The 20,660-nt window shown below is 49.6% G+C and overlaps 1 protein-coding gene across 1 annotated transcript; it reads left to right on the top strand.

The window, feature by feature from the left end:
• The first annotated feature begins 3,229 nt into the window (after positions 1-3,229).
• LOC120706701 (cation transporter HKT8-like) lies at positions 3,230-5,971 on the top strand. Its single transcript, XM_039991407.1, has 3 exons — positions 3,230-5,161; positions 5,278-5,514; positions 5,603-5,971. Exons 1-3 carry the CDS (start codon positions 4,020-4,022, stop codon positions 5,799-5,801), a joined length of 1,578 nt encoding a protein of 525 aa, XP_039847341.1. The 5' UTR covers positions 3,230-4,019; the 3' UTR covers positions 5,802-5,971.
• Positions 5,972-20,660: the final 14,689 nt, after the last annotated feature.

The following is a 20,660-nucleotide window of genomic DNA, read 5'->3' as shown; positions in this document are numbered from 1 at the left end:
AATTTCACTCTTCACTAATCTTTTAATTCTCCCCCTCGAAATATGGCCTAAACGACAGTGCCATAATTTCGATGAAGTATCTTGAGTTCTCTTTCTTTTCTTTGTTTCTTTCTCTGACAAGGATTCATTCACATTCACATTACATACAGAAAGCACTTTATCACGCTTAGATAATAAATAAAGATCATTGTAAAGGACAGCATCACCAATACAATTATTATCAAACCATAGTTCACATTTGCCATTCGCAAAATGACAACCAAAACTATCTGTGTCTAAGCGTGATACACTTATCAAGTTTCTTTGAAGCGAAGGAACAAATAAAACATCTTTTAATACAAGCATGAAACCATTAACTAGCTCGATGGAGACATCGCCAACAGCTTCAACATCAGCTTGTACTCCGTTCGCGACTTTAATGTGTTTTTCGCTTCTTTGCGTAGCCCTTGTCGAACGGAATCCCTGTAAAGAATTTGCAACATGCACAGTTGCACCAAAATCAATCCACCAAGTAGATTTAGAAAACTATAAATACAAGGATTTATTAACAAATGAAATTACATTCTCACCATTCTTTGCCATTATCATATTTAAGTAAGCGGGACAATCTGCTTTACGATGCCCCTTGTCAAAGCAGTGGAAGCACTCATCTTGAGCTGGAGTGCGCTGTTGCTGACGCTGTTGCTGATACTTCTGTGGCATAGGGGCTTTGTCTTTAGATTTAGAGGAAGAAGCAGCATGGAAAGGCCTTTTCTTGTTATTAGGCACAAAATTGACAGACCCACCATTCTGTTTCTTGAGTCTATCTTCCTCTTGTGCACACATGACAATTGCCTTTTCCATGTTCCACTTCTCTGGCTGTGAGTTATAGTTTACAACGAATGTTGCAAACTCTTTTGGCAGAGAGGCGAACACCAGGTGCACCATAAACTCTTCCTTGAGATCCAAATTCATTGTTTTGAGCTTGGAGTTCAAGGCGCACATCCCCATGATATGATCTCTTATAGTACTGGCATTGCCATAGTACCTCTTTGTGACCAACTGCTCTATGATCTGTGTGGCATATGTCTTTGAAGAACCAGTAAACTGGTTCTTTAACTTTTCAAGGTACTCTGCAGCTGAATCACACTCTCCAATTGAACACAGAATGTTAGGATCAATTGTGTTCTTTATTACTGCCACACATTTCTTGTTGGCATTATTCCACTTTATTTTTTAGAGATCATAAGCCATCTTTATGGGAGCATAGTCCCTTTGTTTTTCTTGCCACTCAGCATCAGTGTCAGATTCCCCTCTCACTGGAGCCGGTGGCTCAGTGGGCTTTGGAGTGGTGATCATCTCATCCACTTCTCCACAGACGAAAGCAAGATCAACCTTCTTGATCCATTCGCCATAGTTGTCTCCTTTTAGAGTCGGGATGTGACTGATGAATCCCATCAAGTTCATCCCCGCTGAAAATTTCAAAAAATAGTGAGAACATAATAACAACAATTGTATGTAATAATTCCAACGTTGGTCAAAAATAGAACATACAACTGTTTATGCAATTAAATCTATATCACCGTTGGGCAGAAATAGAAATAAATGCACAAAAACTATGAAATTACAGTATTGTAATTAACAACGTTGGTCAGAAAATTAACAATACCATAATCCTTAAAAATAACCTTTTAACCATGCTCTTAAACTTTAATTGTCTCGTTGGTTCGAATTAAAGTATAAAAGCAACTATATAAACTTAGCAGCGGAAACATGTATGAATTTCTATTTCCAAAAGCAAAACTATAAATTTTTATCTCTAAATAATAAACACGTTGGTGCAAAATTGAATAGAGATCAAACGATAATCAAAACCATTCAAAAAACTATTGAAATTACTTCTGAAAAAATAGAAAAAACAATAAAACGAAACACTGTTCAGGCGGCCCAGAAGCAAAACCGGCCCGCGGCCTGCTCGGCCACCTTTCTTTGGGCCCGAGGCCCGACAGCCAACGGCCGGGCCGCCGAATCGGCCCGCCGCGGCGTCCCCTCCCCCGCCCGCATGGGCCGCTTGCCGGCCCAGAAGGCGAGACGCTATCGCGGCCGTTGATTACGATCGGACGGTCGTCCGCGGTTTTCGCCAGATCAAAACCCGCGTCGCCGTAGCCGCGCCCCAAACCCTAGGATCATTCTCTCCCCCCTTCTCTCTCCACGCTATGCAGTGGCGACGGCCACTGGCCATGGTGGCCGGGCGGAGCGGGCGGGACGGCGCCGTCGCGGCTTGCTCGCCGGCGCGTGTGCTCGCCAGAGGGTGAGCGCGCCGCCGTCGAGCCGGCCGTGGACGGAGCCACGCTTTCGGGCCCCGCACACGCGACCCCGGCGTCCCGGAGCAGCGAGCAGGCGGCTCGACTGTGCCGCGAAGTCCGGCGAGCGGCGGCGCAAGCGCGTCACACGCACCAGCGACGGCAGTGGCACGCGGACCAGGTAGGTCCCGCGCCCTTTTATCTCTAGGGTTAGGGTTAGGGTTTGATTGTTGAGTTCGATTTGCCATCGATTCGATCTGTTCTTGCTCTGATTCTATCGATTCGAGTTCGAATGATAGGGTTTGAAACTTTTCGATCCGAGATCGAGTTGCTTTTCTTTGACTGTTGTTTCGATTCACACTCAAAACTATCTTTCCTGACCTCGATCTACACGTGTGTAGGCGACTGATACCATTGTTAGATTTCTAGGATCACACAGTGTATGGATCGAGTAGGATTTCTCTTCTTTCCTTAATCTGAGTACAACATAGTCCTAGATCTACAATAATAACACAGAGAAAAGAGAGAGAGAGGGGCTAGATTGAGGACCTTCGGTGCCTGCAGAGGAGCTTGGCCCAGCCATCACAGGTTCGTTGATGGAGATCCGCTCAAAGGCGGCGACGAGCAGTGCAGAGGCGTCGTGGACGTGGCGTTGGAGTCGACGACGGTGACGGCGACGCCGATGAATCAACGTCGATGGCAGTGGTGGGGATTCCCGCTGCTCCAGCGCCCCTCTAGATCGGCTAGGGTTTAGGATGTGGGTTAGAGTCCTGGCGGCGCGACGAACTTTGTTAAGCGTGCCCCGGCCCCTTCACCTCTTTTTATTTTAGCGCTGTGCAGCGGGGGCCCACCAACCATTAAGGGTTGGGCGCCCCCGATCAGGGCGCAAATCAAGGGCCTAATAGACCGTTGGGTCTATTAGGAAAGAGATCAATCCAACATTTTCTTCTTGCATAGATCTCCTGTATGTCCCCCTCAAGCTGGGTCCATGGCCTTTTTACTTAAAGAAGACGAGAAATGAGATTCCATAATATGTAAAATTTTTGAACAAATGGTACGGTGATCATTATTGGCAGGATTACTATGTTTCTACTTGATGCCTAAGGCTAATCTCAATGGGAATTTCATCAGAAGTTTCATGAGCATTAAATAGCATTGCCACATCAGTAATTTTGCTGACTTACAATGTCATTACGAAGAGAGATGAGACAGAGTTTTATGAGACGAGAGAGGAGTTTCACCTCCTCCGGCACAGTTACTAAATTTTTTAGTCTTGCTGGTAACCTTGTTAGAGATATGGCACTCAATGATTTGCCAATATCATTGGTTGCTTCTTTTTTAGGTAGCTGCTACTTGATATTGGTAACGTGGACGTAAAGCTTGAGCACTAGATTTCGTTCTTGTGTCCAGAAAATATGTAACTGATTCTACTATTTGTTGGGGACATCCTGAAATGTCGTCATAGGATATGCATTCTAGAGGCCATAGTGCACTTGCATGATGGCATTGAGCACAATAAATGATAAGTAAAACAATGATAAGCATTCTAGTAAGTTCTCTTGCACAAGCACAAGCAGCCCAAGCTGCCAACAGACCACCACATCTCAAGTTGGATTGGATCATCAATAGACGCCGAACTCAACACCCTCAGACACCCTCTCGTGTATAAATAGCTAGGCCTATTCGGATTGCTTCACAACAAATTCAGAACGCCATACTGCTAGCTCCATTGAAACTATGGGTCTTTTGCACGTCCCCAGTAGTAGTAGGACTAAAAGTTTTTACCACCTTTTGCTGTTTCATGTGCACCCGTTCTGGATCCAACTCTCGTACTTCCTCTTCGTCTCCCTCTTCGGTTTCTTGATGCTAAAAGCCCTGCCCATGAAAACCAGCGCAGTGCCAACGCCCTCGGGCCTGGACCTGATCTTCACGTCTGTGTCCGCGACTACAGTGTCGAGCATGGTCGCCGTCGAGATGGAATCCTTCTCCAACTCCCAGCTCCTTCTCATGACCCTACTGATGCTCCTCGGCGGCGAGGTGTTCACGAGCATGCTTGGCCTCCACTTCACCTACACCAAGCTCAAGCTCAAGAAGAGAGAAGAACAATCTCATGATCACGAGGTCATCAATGGGCCGCCGCCGGCGACTAGCTTAGAGCTCGCTCCCATGGGAGCTCCCCCAGCTGCCGTCACACTAGATCAAATGGAGACAGGGTTCATCAAGAACCAACGTGACTTCACATCCATTGCCAGGTTGCTAATGTTCATCGTGCTGGGCTACCTCGTGGTGGTGCACCTCGCCGGCTACACGCTCGTGCTAGTCTACCTTTGCGCCGTCGCCGGCGCGAGGGAGGTGCTCATCGGCAAGAAGATCAACCCGAGCACCTTCTCCATCTTCACCGTCGTCTCGACGTTCGCCAACTGCGGCTTCGTGCCAACGAACGAGGGGATGGTGTCCTTCAAGTCCTTCCCGGGCATGCTCCTCCTCGTCATGCCGCACGTCCTCCTCGGGAACACGCTCTTCCCCGTCTTCCTCAGGCTATCCATCAGAGCGCTCGAGAGGGTCACAGGGAGGCCAGAACTCGGCGAGCTGCTGGTGAGCGGAGGACCGGCCGCCGTCGCTTCCGCCATTGGGTACGGCCACCTGCTGCCGGGCGCGCGCACGCGGTTCCTGGCGCTCACGGTGGCGGCGTTCCTGGCGGTGCAGCTGGTGCTCTTCTGCGCCATGGAGTGGGGCTCCGACGGGCTGCGGGGGCTCGGCGCGTTCCAGAAGCTCGTGGCGGCGCTGTTCATGTCGGTCAACTCGCGGCACTCCGGCGAGATGGTCGTCGACCTCGGCGCCGTGTCGTCCGCCGTCGTCGTGCTCTATGTTGTTATGATGTAAGTACGTACACACACATAGAGCACGTCGATTTACACACACACACACACATGGAAAATTTATTTGAGTCGATTTATATATAATATATAAATGCTCATGCTGGATTCTTCTGCAGGTATCTACCCCCTTACACCACATTTTTGCCGGTGGCAGTGGAAGATCACCACGAGCAAAAAAGGGAGGAGAAAAGCAAGACCACCAGCAGCAGAAGCGTGTGGCAGCAGAAGCTGCTCATGTCGCCGCTCTCGTGCCTCGCCATCTTCATCGTCGTCATCTGCATCACCGAGCGGCGGCAGATCGCCGACGACCCTATCAACTTCAGCGTCCTCAACATCGTCGTCGAGGTCATCAGGTACTTAATTATTATTGTCGCGTCAAATTAATGCGTGTTCCAAAGTGTTGGGATCAATAATCGAACCACCGTATGTGAAATGACGCAGTGCCTATGGCAACGTGGGGTTCAGCACCGGGTACAGCTGCGCTGGGCAAGTGAAGCCCAACGGCAGCTGCAGGGACGCGTGGATCAGCTTGTCCGGCAAGTGGAGCAGGGAAGGGAAGCTCGCGCTCATGGTAGTCATGTTCTATGGCAGGCTCAAGAGCTTCAGCCTGCATGGGGGTCAGGTATGGAAGCTAGGCTAACGGTTTTAATTAGAGTTTTTTAAGGTGCACAATACTACCATATACTACTGTCCGAAAATGACTCTTTAATTAAAACTAGATCGATGCCTATGTGTTGTTACAGACTTTGAGTGTTTAACTTTTATTATATGGAATATTTATAATGACATATACCAATAGCATACACTTAAGTCGGAAAGCCCATGGCAACTTCTGGCTTTCAAGAGCATTTGACCTTTGGAGATCTCGAAAATCAAGGATCCAAAAGTGCCCAGAAGCTCAAACAAATGGGACTTCAGAAAGGGTTAAAAATATCGGTTGAAATTTTGCGACATACCTGATATTTCGGTTTTATCGGTGGGGTCCGAAACTTTATTTACCGGACGAAATTGAATTTTAAATTTTTTCCATTAAAAAATAAATCAAACAAATAAACAAGATAAAAAATTCTGAAATTCCTGATATTTCGGTTTTATCGGTGGGGTCCGATATTTTTTTACCAGAATTAAAAACCCAGAATTTATAATCGATAGATATGTTATTTTCTGGTATGGAAAGCTGAACCACTAAATGCTAAAAAATGTATGTTAGAAATATAAGGTTACCTGAATGTTCGGTTAGCTGGCATTCATCTCAGCCCAAAATTCTAGCATTATCAGGAGCCATCTAATTTCACACGCTATCATTCTAAAATTTAGATGCTGGGCATCCAAAGGGATTGTAAGCTGATTCATCAGAGGTTATAGAGATTAGAGACAGTAACTAAAAGGACGGAAGTATTATGAAATGCTAGGGCAGAAAGGTTATGGAAAGTTTCATTCAAAAATCGAGTTGCCATGGGGATGGGTCACATTTATTCAAAACGGTGCCATCTCCCAAGGAAGGAATCCTAAAAGTAGCATATTGATCCGGGCATCAGTCATGCAGAAACCAAGTTAAATCAGGCATATTGATCCTGGCATTAACATTGTTACTTTTAGGGAATGTTAAAGCAGGCACAATCCTAAACAGTCAACAATGTTAATGCCGGCTTTATAAAATGCTGCATAAATATTAATCTTCCACCTAAATGAGGACCTCACTGTTGTTCTGACATTGATCTCCATTGGACCAAAAAGTGCATGTGCAAGGCATCAATCAACCATGTATCTTTTTCTAATATGGAGACAAATGGTGGACCTGAAATCAATGAAGTTTTTTTTAGATCACTGAAATCAATGAAGTTGCAGAGAAATCACATGTCAATGAAGTTTCTTACACATCGATCTTTTCTACTCTGCTCTGAACTTTTACAACCATCTCTGAATTTTTGTCCCTAGTCACATGACTGAATCAATTTGTAAGATATTGTATCCTAGGATTGCTAATGTATTGTCATTATGAAGCATTCTTTCGATAATCCAAGTTGCAAATCATCAAACATAAAGTTATAACACGAATCATCATTGGGAATTCAGAGAAAAAAACTGATAGAGAGGAAACTCCAAATTTGAACCAGATTCTGAATAAGATGAGTGATCAAATTTAGGTAAAAAAGTCAAACGAATTATAATTTGAAACGGAGGGATAAGAAGCTGAAAACGTAGGAGGTAGCTAGTGAAGCCGGTGAGGCACCAAAAAATTATATCCCAATTGTACTTTTTAGCAATATATATAGAGATTGTATCGCATAACTACAGATCTACGTACTTATTGATTTCAAGAGTAGTACTTGAACTACGATGAGATTATGTGAATGCATCAGCAAGGAAGTCGATTTGTAAAATATGAAAAATAGCTACTTGTCTTTTAATTTCCTCCAAGTTGTTACACAAATGACGGTAAATAAACGATGCAAAATAGTACATCAATCACAGAGGACACGAGATTTAACGTGGAAAACCCTCCCAAGGCGGAAGGGAAAAACCACGGGCGCCAGCCAGCAAATCTTCACTATATCGAGTGCAGTTACAGAATGCCGGGAATTTACAATAATTTCTCTCTTATCCCGAACGACGGTTTACAAAAAGTATATATAAAAAGAAGTAAACCCTAATAGAAAGGGGAGATATTACATCTCCATTTTCATATAGAAAGTGGAAAAAATCAATCTGCTGGAGCACTTCTTCCATATATATTGAAATTGAGAAAAAGGATTTCCCTATATGGTGAGAAAGGGAAAAATGAAAGATCAATTTGTTGGAGTTGCTCTTATGGCGTCTAAGAAGCAAGCCACTACTGCAGAAGTGCAGGGCGCACTACTACAGAATCGCTATTTTATCCCGGTTACCAACTATCTTTTATCCCGGTTTTCCACCCGGGATTGTTTATCCGGGACAAATATAGATATTCTTTTGTCCCGGCAGCTATTCAACCGGGACAAATGCCATTTTTCACGAATAAAAAAAAATCGGATCCCCAGCTCCTGCTTTCGCGTTTGCAAGCTGGTTCTCCAAATCCAAAGATTTATCCAAAACTGCAATATCAAAATCAAGATCTGATTCATAACACAATCTCAAAATCAAGATCTAATTCATAACACATCATACATTAGTATTTCATACAACACACAAGTAAGAAAACACAAGATCTAAAATTGATTGATTCACATCACAAAGATCCACAAATTAAACGAACAAAATCAACAACAAAGCATGCGTTCGTCGCCGTCCTTGCGCTTGTCCCCGCCCACCTGCACTTGGCTGCGGCGGCAGCACGTCCTTGCGCTTGTCCCCGCCCACCTGCACTTGGCTGCGGCGGCGGCACGTTGGTCTGGTCCCTGCCCATGCCGGTCGAGTCCCTGCCCATGCCGGTCTGGTCCCTGCCCGTGCCGGTCTGGGCGGCAGCGGCGGCTGCCCGCACGCGCCTGGCGTCGTGCGGCGGCTCGTCGTCCCGCACGCACGGTGGCCCGCGCCTGGCCTCGCGCGGCGGCCCGCGGCCGCGCAGCGGCTGGCCGACCCCTGCCCGCGCCCGCGCGGCGGCTCGCCGGGCCCCGCCCGCGCCGGGAGGGACGGATCGAAGGGAGCTCAGGTGGGAGGGGAGAAAACTTCACCGGGAGGAGATGTCGAGGGAGAGAAGAAAGAGATAGAGCTGACAGAGAGAAGCGGTGCGGTGAAAATAAATAACGCGTGAAAGGGCTTTTGTCCCGGTTGGAAACTCCAACCGGGATTAAATGTACCCTTTAGTCCCGGTTGGAGCCACCAACCGGGACAAAAGGTCCGCACAGCCTTTTGTTCCGGTTGGAGGCAACAACCGGGACAAAAGGCTCCATTTTTGTTCCGGTTGGTGCCTCCAACCGGGACAAAAGGCCCATATCCCTCCGCTGGCCCGGCTAGCCGTTGGACCCGGGACAAAAGCCACCTTTTGTCCCGGGCCCAAAGGCAGCCGGGACAAATGGCTTGGAACAAAGGCCTATTCTGTAGTAGTGGCGGCATCAGTGAAAAAGCATATATTACCACCAGAAGAAGACTGAGTGGAGCATCTACAAAAGATGGGCGAAATGTTCAAAGTTCCACAGTTACTCGTCCTATTCAATATGGAGAGGGGGAATAATATATATGGCTCTCCTTGTTGGTAAAATTAAAGCTAGCACTGGGATACCAAATTCCACTTATCTTCGCACCTTTTATCTTGTGCGGGCATAATGGTCAACTTGGCTGGCTGCACAAGTTGGCAGCTTCAATTTGTTCAAGGATAGGCCATTGGCAACCATTATTTTTGTCTGTGCAATGAATCTTCCGTCCATCCATGTGAATCGCCACGTATCTCCACAAGACTGGGACGTGCTTGCTCCACATGTTCAACGATCGAGCGATAGATGGCCACACTCACCTGCAAGCGCGTTTCAGTTATTTAGCCCTCGCTCGTCCGCTAAGTTCAGTGGGTTCGGTCGGTCCTAGCTAGACTGCACGGGGCCTGTCGATCAGCCCCGCCGTGGATAATAATATATAGTATTAGATTAGATTTGCAGAGATGAGATGTCACATGGCCCCGCAACGAAAGCGCTAGCTGCACAAGCGTAGTATAGTTTACACGGAGATTTTTGCCACGCGCCATGCCTCAGGCGGTGACTTTTCTCTCTCTCGCGGCGCAGGAGGTACACGCGTTGTGATTTTACTGGCGGAACAGGCAGAGGCTCCCGTAGGCCTCTGTTTGGTTCAGCAATATAGATTTACATATTAATCAAGTAAGTTACATGCACCACGTTTCACACCAGGAGCGTAGTATAGTTTATAAGGCTACTCGCGTGGTTTCATTTTTGTTGTTTCCAATAGTGTCACACACTGCTAGAAAAAGTGCTACTAGTACCGTCTGGCCGGTCGGTTATAACAACCGGTACTAAACACACCATCCAGAGAAGAAAAAATGTATGCGGTGGTGAGGATTCGAATCCACAAATCTCCGGCTTCACGTGTAGCTTTCTTGCCATCCCATCTATGCATCACATATGACTAGGTGCGAGATGTTTTTCTTTTGAATAATATGTGGATGCCTATTTAGTACCAAGCCAAGACGCCGACCGGTATTAAATGTCACCATTTAGTACCGGTCGATATCCATGCTATTTTAGTACCGGGCCAAAACACCAATACTAATGTGTAGGGATGAATGACCATTTTTCTTGTAGTGACATCACCAAAACACAAATAAAACTATAGATAAAATTCACTCCCATAATGCATTGCTTCATGTTTGCTATTTTATAGGCTCTCATCCTATTTAATTCTAAGACTCGTAAAGTGTTGGTTACCGTGCCTACATGATCTCATCTAGATGAAACTCATTTCATCTCTCTTCTCGTTAAACCAGTGCCACATCATCTAAAATGTTGACATCGCACCCTATTTAATGTGCATGAAACTCTCATGGAACTCCCACTGAGACTGGCCTAATCAAGTTACAGGCACCACGTTTTAGAGCTGGTTAGGCTAGTCTCATTGAGAGTTTTGTTGGCATAGTTTCCTAGATTGAGAACTAAGTAACTGTGCCAGATGAATTTTATGGTGATAAAAGTTTCCTTACATACCCATGAAACCTCGTCTTTCTCTCTCCTTGACATATTAACAAAATTAATGATATTTAATGTCATAAAACTTTTTATGAAATTCTCATTGAAATTGGCCTTACTCCTTCCGTTCACATATGATAGACTTATTTGAAAATTTCAAGATTGATAGTCTTATTTGAGCCCACCCACCCATTGTCTCTCGGTCCCAACGCCTATTAACTACGTAGGAGTAAATTTGTGCCTCGAAAAACAACACCCATTAGCTGCATTCAGGAGAGGCCGTTTATATTCACAAGGTTTAAGCATTAAAGATTGGTTCTTTTCACTAGGTAAATAGTAACGGGATAAGTAGGATTGAGAAACAATATTTTTTTATCTTGGTCATTGTGCAAATCCCAAAATAAGACTATTATCTATGAATGGAGGGAGTAATTCATACAAAAACTGAAGAAGAGTGCTGGCAGTCTAGAACAGGTCAAAGGATACCGAGCAGAAGATTTATGGTCTGTTTGGTTTATGAAACTTATGCAAAAGTTTCTACACTTTAGTCCCTAAAGACCAAACAGAAGGGGCTAATAGGAACTTAAAGTGCAAGTTGAGGCTAAAATTCAGAAGTCCCTCTTGGAGGAGCTTATTGGGACTAAAAGTATATGTAAAGCCTACAATTCCACCCCAACCTCGGATCCCCGCCTCTTGGATGCATGCAGATTAGGAGTAATGCAGTCTTTTGTACAACTCAGTTAATAGCCTTAATTCCCTTAGTCCCTGCTTCCAAACTAGAAGGGACTAAAGTTTTTAGTCCAAGAACTAAAATTAATCCTGGGAGTAAAGGATCCAAACAGGATCTTATATTGATTGTTGGAGTCTGCAGGGTTTCAATTCCCAAGAGTAGAAGTCCTCTACTCCCTCCGTATTGTAAAAGAAGTCGTTTTAAATTTATCTTAAGTCAAATATTTTAAACTTTAATTATAAATAAATTCTTTTGAATTGAGTTTGAAAATATATAAAAGCGATATAAGTAGATTCATCTTGAAATGTAGTTTTGTAAAAAAAATTATAGTAGAAAGTTAGTGGTCAAAGTTGTTTTTAAAGATCGTGTGGATATCTTAAACGATCTCCTTTTTACAATACGGAGGGTGTATAGTTTTGTACTGAAAAACTGAAGTTTAGTTCAAAATTTTGACCACTAGTATAGTAGGAGTCAAGCTGGGATCGAGGCCTAGCTAGTTGGGTCAAGAATCCTTGTAAATTATTCCTCGCTACGAAGTCCAGCCAAACATCAGAAATAGGTATCGCTGTTTTGACTATGATTCTCAGTGGTCAGTGCTAGAAATGTAGTGTAGAATTCTTCAGGTCAGTCACATGAAAAGGCTACAAGAAGGAACTTTTTTTTAGATTCTAGTTTGAAGAGTGAAGACCAATTAATTATAATTTTTTTTGGCACAGTTAGGATTTTTGCATAGAGTATGCCAAATCAAAATTTCGTATGCAAACCAGTAAAATCCTTTTAGCAATTCGGTAAAATTTTATAAAAATTGCCTTGCGATGCGGTATACAACTACTAAAATGCATAAATAAATTTTAAATTTCAATTGAGATAGTTTAAAACAGCACGTTAATAGTTTAGATGATGAAGTTAGCAAATAAATGCAGACAGCAAGATCCAAGATGAGTGAGCAACATTGCTTTTATTTTTGGCCTTCCAGAATCGACCAACAGAGAACGAGCCCAAACCATCCAAGGTGCAAGATCTGCTACTTGTCAATTAACTAGCATGTGGACTTCCAAACAATTCTAATACTCAGAATTATTAGCGGATGTGATAATTTATGCGGGACACAAGATAATGAAAAGTTATGGTTAGAGGTTTGGGGAAAACTTGCTAAGACAAAAACTACGAGGAGAGAATGGAGAGGGAAAAGATCTCATGGTCACACCACAAAGCGCTGCCGGGGCTGGAGCGCTGCTGTGCCGGACTGGACGTTGGGCGGGCGCGGGCGGACTTGGCGCTGGGTCCAGCCGGGAGTTGGGAGGTGACCTGGCGCCAAGCGGGAGCGCCCGAGCCCCGAGGCCCGAGCGGGGAGCCGGAGCCGGGGTGGCGGGGAGCCGAGGCCGGCCGCTAGGGACGGGGAGCGCAGTGCGCTGGGGGAGAGCCGGAGAAGCGCAGAGCGCTGCCGGCCGCCGGGTCTTTCTCTACCTAAGTTTCCAGGAGCGGGTGGTCAAGGTCTGGAGCGAATGGGTCATGGCTAGCGGACGGATGGCTAGAGATTTTTTAGTAGGATGTAAATGATATTGATATTTTTCGATCGTATTCGAATCTGATCCGGTCTAAATTTTTTTTATCCTTTTGTATTCAATTTCGAATATCCAATATTCGTAACCGATTCGTATTCGAATGCTCAAAAGTTACATTTTTATGATGTCAATATCCATTACAATTTTATCCAGCAAAAGCTAACACTATTCGTATCCGTATTTAAATATAAATATAAAAATAAATACGATATCAATAATATCCGTTTCTATTTCGAAACGCTTACACCCCTATTTTTTCCGCATATAGCTTGTTGGGCTAGGCTACGCCAACTATTTGACCTAACGAAAACAGAAACATCACAACAGATTATATTGGTGAACGATTGGCGTTCAAGATCAGAATCCAAAGCGACTTCCCATCTCATGCAATTGCGAACTTTATGTTTATTATTGAAGGTTGAAATAGACCTTTAATTTTGCATTGGTACCGGCCGCTAGCTGCTCCCTGGATGCGTCGTTGCTCCACATGACATGACCTCATCCAATCGTCCGCCAGTACTCCTGATCAATTAGACCGGCTGGCCGGCTGCAGCTTGGATTGATGGTTATCCAGCTGATCGAGTACAGTGTGAAGCTGGATGACCCTCGTTCCTTCTCACGGTGAGGGCGAATCGCAAGGTACAGCAGAATTCGATTCAGTGTGTATCATCAGTGTGAAGCCGGGTGACCTCTCGTTCCTTCTCACGGCCGGCATTGATGGTTATCCTCCGACGTGTTGGTCGGTTTGTTGGTTGTTGTTGACCTGTATTGTATTTCCTTTTAATTACCCTCATGATTTTTGTTTACTGCTCCAGATTTAGATGCTACTGCACTCCGCATCTCCGCCTCGCTCGAGGGTAGCGAATCTACCCTCGAGCGGGTAGCTCATCTTCGCCTCGCTCGAGGCCACCCCTCGGCAAAAGGGACAAACAACCTCGCCGCCCAACTGCTCGCCGTACGAAGGCATTAAAAGCCAGCCACTCTGCCACGGCTCAAAGGACGGGCGGCGTCAGGCCGCTGCTCCCACAGTGGATGTGACCGGGGTCCCATCCGCTGACTCCGGTCGCCATTCCACCATCCCGGATGCTGTAGCAGTGCCTTGGGACCTGCAACGCGGGACAAGACAGGCTCGGCACTGCTCCCGTTACTGTTCTGCCGACTCCGACCATCCGGACTCACCTCCCGCTAGGGAAGGGGTCCGGTAACGTCACGTGTCCTTCCGGGAGGGGCGCCCAGTACAAGATGGACGGAGTCCTGGACCTTCCCCTTCAGGGGTCCAGGACTTCCACGTGTCCCCCGGACCTTCTAGTGTGCACGCCCACACTCCGACCAGGGGGTCCGGGGCCGTCGCACCACCACGCCGCCTGAAAGGACAACATCCAGGACGACTGCGACGCGCGCCGCCTTCCCACAGTGTATTCCTACAGTATTCGACCACTGTACCCCGCGATTTAGGGGAAAACGACGACTTCCATGCCCCACTCATGTGCACCGCCCCTCCTTGCGACTATAAAAGGAGGAGGTGGGCTTCCTTTAGCCGGGGCTGCTGGCTCGGCTCTGGTTTTCTGGCTTCTCTCTCCAGGAGGACGTTCAGGGACTACTGAGCACTCATCTCAACCGACTCCACTCCTAGCAGAGACTTGGGAGCTTCCCTCCCTCTCTCGCCTCGCTTGTATCCCCTACTACAAGCACTCCGGGTGCAAGATAATACAGTGCCCTCGCACACCTCCTTTGCTGGACGTACGGCCCCGCGGCCGGAACCAGGATAAACCGTGCGTTACTGTGATTGCCTCTTGCATCATCATCTGGGACGAGGAAACACGCAGCATTTACTAGTTGGGATCCAAGCCCTTAGGTCGGGACACCGACAGTTGGCGCGCCAGGTAGGGGACGCTGCGTGACTTTTTTTCTCTTTTTCCCATTTGATCTTCAGGGATGGCGAGCAGATCCAACCCATACCCTATGGGTGTTTCGGATCCGTTCCCAGCGGGACGCGTGACCTCGTTCGGGAGTCTCGAGTTCAGGGCAACCGGCAACGGTTACCTCATGCAGCTCCTCTCTCCCGGACGCATTCCCATCGCTCTGACTTCGCCAGCCCGGCGCAACAGGCGCTCGGGTCGGCGTTCGCGACAAGCACGCGCGGAGCGTCGTCGTGCGGCACACCACAGCTCCCCCACGTGGGTCGAGGCTGGCATGTCGCAACTCAGCATCACGGCCAACGGGGCCACCGTTTCATCATCGCGTGCCTCGGCGTCATCTGCGCCGGCACCAGCGCCTGCGGCAGCACTAGTGCCTCCTAGGGGGAACTCGACTTCGGCGTCGCCCTTCCCCTTCGGGATGCGCAACGCTGCCGCCCACGCCTCGTCAACCAGCGCTAACTTCATCAAGCATGAGGATCTGCCAGGTCATCATCTTCGGTCGATTCGCAGCCTCATCACGTCGTCTCCTGACGAATCCTACCCCGAGACGGCGAGCTCGATCGCCGACGACATCGACTTCTTCATGAACAACTTCACGGCCGAGGAGGCTGAGGACTACTCCGGGGTTCGCGACCCCGACGCTCTTCGCTCGTTCCAGCTGGCGACGGCTTACTGCCTCACCTGCTCCGAAGACTCCAGCGAGGGGGATTTCGATCCTTCCTGGGAATGCTTCATGGCGGACCTCGCGGACGAGCAGGACGACAATGCTCCAGCCAACGACGGGGACAGCGGGGCGGACGTGCGGGCAAAGCAACCGGTGGTCCCGCCTGCAGCCCCTTCCTCGTCAAGTTCAGCGGCGCGACAAGCTCGACTGGCGCAGCTCAACGAGCTTCAAGCCAAGCTCGACGAGCAGCGTCAACAAACCCAGGAGCTACGCGCCGCACTCAAGCAGCAGCGTACCGTGCGTGGTGCACACGCCCAGGCGGCGGGACGTGTTGCCCGGGAGCGCATCCTGGCCGACGACAACGTCGACAAATCTCCGGAACTACAAACGGCCGGCAAAAAACTCGTCGCTGCGGCCTATCTACTTCAAGCTATGCCCGAGCCATCGACACCTTCGGGCCGCAACCTGCGCCGCGAGGCACAGGAGCTCATCGAGCAAGCTGCCGTGCAGCAGGCCGAGAGTTCTGCGTCTCGTATGCGCTCGAAGGCCCCGGAGCAGCGTGATGGGACTGCGCGTCTGGACCGCGAGGTTTCTGTGCACACACCCCCAGCGGGGAAGGGCAAAGCGGCCGTAGGGCCCGGTGCGAAGGCGCCCTCGGTGCATGAGCGCACGAGCCACCCTCGACGACAAATAGGAAGTGGTGCTCGTCGATTTCCTCCTCGCCAACGCAGATATCTTTGCGTGGAGTCCCTCGGACATACCTGGCATACTGAGGGAGGTCGCCGAGCACTCTCTTGATGTCCGACCCAACTCCAAGCCGGTGAAGCAGCGCCTAAGACGCTTCGACGAGCTCAAGCGCCGGGCCATCGGCGAGGAGTTGCAGAAACTTCTGGCGGCCGGATTCATCAAAGAGGTATTCCATCCCGAGTGGCTAGCTAATCCAGTATTAGTGAAGAAAAAGAGTGGAAACTGGAGGATGTGTGTAGACTACACTAGTTTAAATAAGACATGTCTGAAGGTTCCCTTTGCTTTGCCACGAATCGATCAGATTGTAGACACTACCGCGGGATGCGAACTCTTATCCTTTCTTGATGCCTATTCCGGTTACCACCAAATCAAGATGAAAGAGTCCGACCAGCTCGCGACTTCTTTTATCACACCCTTCGGCATGTACTGCTACGTCACGATGCCCTTTGGCCTCAGAAACGCCGGAGCCACATACCAGAGGTGTATGCTCCACGTTTTCGGGGTCCATCTAGGGCGCAGCGTAGAGGCATATGTCGATGACATCGTTGTCAAATCCAGGAAGGCGGGCGACCTGGTTGCTGATCTCAGGATCGCATTCGATTGCCTACGAGCCAAAGGGGTAAAACTTAACCCCGAGAAGTGCGTGTTCGGGGTGCCTCGAGGCATGCTCTTAGGCTTCATTGTCTCCCAGCGGGGCATCGAACCCAACCCTGACAAAGTCTCGGCCATCACTCGGATGGGACCGATCCGAGACCTAAAGGGGGTACAGAGGGTCATGGGATGCCTAGCGTCCCTTAGCCGTTTTATCTCGCGTCTCGGCGAGAAAAGCTTACCCCTGTATCGACTCTTGAGGAAAACCGAGCACTTCACATGGACCCCCGAAGCTCAAGAAGCCCTGGAAAGGCCGAATGCATCGCTCACTCGTGCTCCCATTCTCACACCACCTACGGACAGCGAGCCCCTCTATCTGTACGTAGCCGCGACGACCCAAGTGGTCAGCGCGGTGATCGTGGTCGAAAGACAAGAGGAGGGCCATGCTCTGCCCGTCCAACGACCGGTGTACTACATCAGCGAGGTGTTGTCAGAAACAAAGACACGCTATCCACAGATTCAAAAGCTGCTCTACGCAGTGGTTTTGGCTCGGCGCAAGCTACGCCACTACTTCGAGGCTCATCCCGTCACCGTGGTCTCGTCTTTCCCCTTGGGAGAGATAGCCTGCAACCGGGAAGCTGAGGGTAGAATTGCCAAATGGTCTGTGGAACTGATGGGAGAAACACTCCCCTACGCCCCTCGCAAGGCGATCAAGTCCCAAATCTTGGCTGACTTCGTGGCTGAGTGGACGGATGCTCAGCTACCCCCATCACAAATCCAGGGCGAATGCTGGACAATGTACTTCGATGGGTCGGTGATGAAAACCGGCGCCGGTGCCGGCCTTCTCTTCTTCTCACCCCTCGGAGAACATATGCGATACGTGATACGCCTACACTTCCCTGCGTCCAACAACATGGCGGAGTACAAGGCCCTTCTCAGTGGCCTCCGCATCGCCATCGAGCTCGGCTTCAAACGCCTCGACGCGCGCGGCGACTCTCAACTCGTCATCGATCAAGTCATGAAGGAGTCTAGCTGTCATGACCCAAAGATGGAGGCGTACTGCAGCGTAGTACGCTGCCTCAAAGACAAATTCGACGGCCTTGAGCTCAATCATGTCCCGCGCAAGTACAACGAGGACGCCGATGAATTAGCCAAGATCGCGTCGGGGCGAACCACCGTCCCCCCGAACATCTTCGCTCGCGACATCACCGAGCCCTCCGCCGAATTCAAAGATCCGGCAGAGCCGGGCCCCTCGCCCACCGGGTCCCACGGAGGGAATCCCCCGGTGGACGGGGTCGAGCCCATGGACATTGGCTTCGGGACCACGTCCGTCGACGAGGCTGAAGCAATGGAAGTCGACGAGGCCCCCACCTCGCGAGACTGGCGCGTCCAGTACATAGACTGGATGACTCGAGGGGTCCTACCCTCGAACCGCGCTCAGGTGCGGCGCCTCGCTAGGTGGGCTAAGTCCTTCATCCTAATCGACAACGAGCTACACAAGCGTAGCCCCTCGGGTGTCCTGCAGCGATGCATCCCCATCCCCGAGGGCAAGGAGCTGATCCGCGACATCCACGCTGGCATCTGCGGCCATCACGCCGCGCCGCGCACCCTCGTGGGTAACGCATTTCGGCAAGGCTTCTACTGGCCCACCGCGGTCGCTGATGCCACCGACGTCGTGCGGACCTGCGAGGGTTGCCAGTTCTATGCTCGAAAGACACTCCTCCCGGCCCATGCTCTGCAGACCATCCCCATCACGTGGCCGTTCGCCGTGTGGGGACTAGACCTCGTCGGTCCGCTGAAGAAGGCGCTCGGGGGCTTCACCCACTTGCTGGTGGCGGTCGGCAAGTTTTCCAAGTGGATCGAGGCTCGACCCATCGGCAAGATCAAATCCGAGCAAGCAGTTCTGTTCTTCACCGACATCGTCTTCAGGTTCGGGGTCCCAAACTCGATCATCACTGACAATGGCACCCAGTTCACAGGCAAGAAGTTCTTGACGTTCTGCGATAGCTTCCACATACGTGTGGACTGGTCGGCTGTGGCACACCCACAGACGAACGGGCAAGTGGAGCGTGCCAACGGCATGATCCTCCAGGGACTGAAGCCGAGGATCTTCAACAAGCTGAACAAATTCGGCCGAAGGTGGCTCATGGAGCTACCCTCGGTCATTTGGAGCCTGAGGACGACCCCAAGCAGAGCCACGGGCTTTTCCCCGTTCTTCCTCGTCTACGGCGCCGATGCCATTCTCCCCACCGACTTGGAATACGGATCGCCAAGGCTCAAAGCATACCAAGAGCAACAAAACCAGCGAGCTCGCGAAGACTCGCTGGACCAAGTGGACGAGTCTCGAGACGTGGCGCTCCTCCACTCTGCGCGCTACCAGCAGTCCTTACGAAGGTATCAAGCGCAGAGGGTCCGGCGCCGAGACCTCAACGAAGGGGACTTGGTGCTGAGGCTCCAATAGGACAACAGGGGCCGCCACAAGCTCTCACCTCCATGGGAAGGGCCGTACATAATCGCCGAGGTGCTCAAACCCGGCACGTACAAGCTGGCGAATGAAAACGGCGAAGTCCTTACCAATGCTTGGAACATACAACAGCTACATCGCTTCTATCCTTAGCATTTCAAGCTATTTCTACATTGTTCGTACTCGCATTTTCAATTTCCCGAAATAATAAGGAAGAACGCTTTACTTATTGCTTTTTGGGAACCATCCGGGCCCTCGAAGGCTAGGATGTGCGCTAACTCTGAGGTACGCTCGGCTTTACCCTCGGCGAAGCCGAGCCTCCATCGGGGGCTACTACGGGGAGAACCCCCGAACGTCCCCAAAAAGTCGCCAATGTTTTCGAAATATTTCCGTCTCGACCCTAAGTTTCTCGTATCCTTGGAAAAAACGGACGCGAGGCGTAAGCAACTACGGTACGGGGCCGGCCGAGTCGTGGGGCCGCCTACGCCTCCGGGATACGGCACCCCCCTCACCACCCTACGCCTACGTTGCTAATGAACGCGAACCCCCTCACAGACGTTCGTCCAAGTCGCATACAGGAACACGGGAATAAAGTAAAGGAACACAGGCTCGAACACGCAAGGCCTCAACGGGCCACACATTCAAATTACGAGACAAAATCTTTTATATTAATAGGATGCGATTACAAAGCACGACTATGATATAAACACTAATCTGTTTACAATGGGCTCCGAGGCCCAACTTTCCTACAGGCTACCATCCCCCCTTGCGGGTCTTCAGGGGCGTTGAATTCGGCGATGGGAGGGATGTCTGCCTCGAGCTTCTCGGCGAGAACGGTGGCGAACTCCTCCGCGGCTGCGTCAGCTTCATCCATGATGACCGACGCGGCGTCCGCATCCGCATCATCAGGAACGACGTACCCCGGCGACACCCTCTGGAGATCCATGAGGTAGTGTGTCGAGGCCACGGCGAGAGCCCACAGGACACCAAGGCGGAAGGTGCTCTTGGCATGTTCGGCAATCCGACCACCTAGCGCGCGCAGGCGGCTGATCACCGAACTACCCGAGACGGCACCCTCCCCCTCGAGTTCTTGACACACGCTCACGGCGGTCTGCTCCAGCTCGGCAAACTCCATCTGTGCCACCGTGAGCGCGGTGTGGACCGCTTCCTTCGCCGCGGTCTCGTCCGCCACCTTTTGCCTCAGCTCTGAGCA

Source organism: Panicum virgatum, chromosome 5K (assembly GCF_016808335.1).
Source record: "Panicum virgatum strain AP13 chromosome 5K, P.virgatum_v5, whole genome shotgun sequence".
Lineage (NCBI taxonomy): Eukaryota > Viridiplantae > Streptophyta > Magnoliopsida > Poales > Poaceae > Panicum > Panicum virgatum.
The sequence above is the reverse complement of the archived record's forward strand: the minus strand, read 5'-3'. Positions and strand labels throughout refer to the sequence as shown.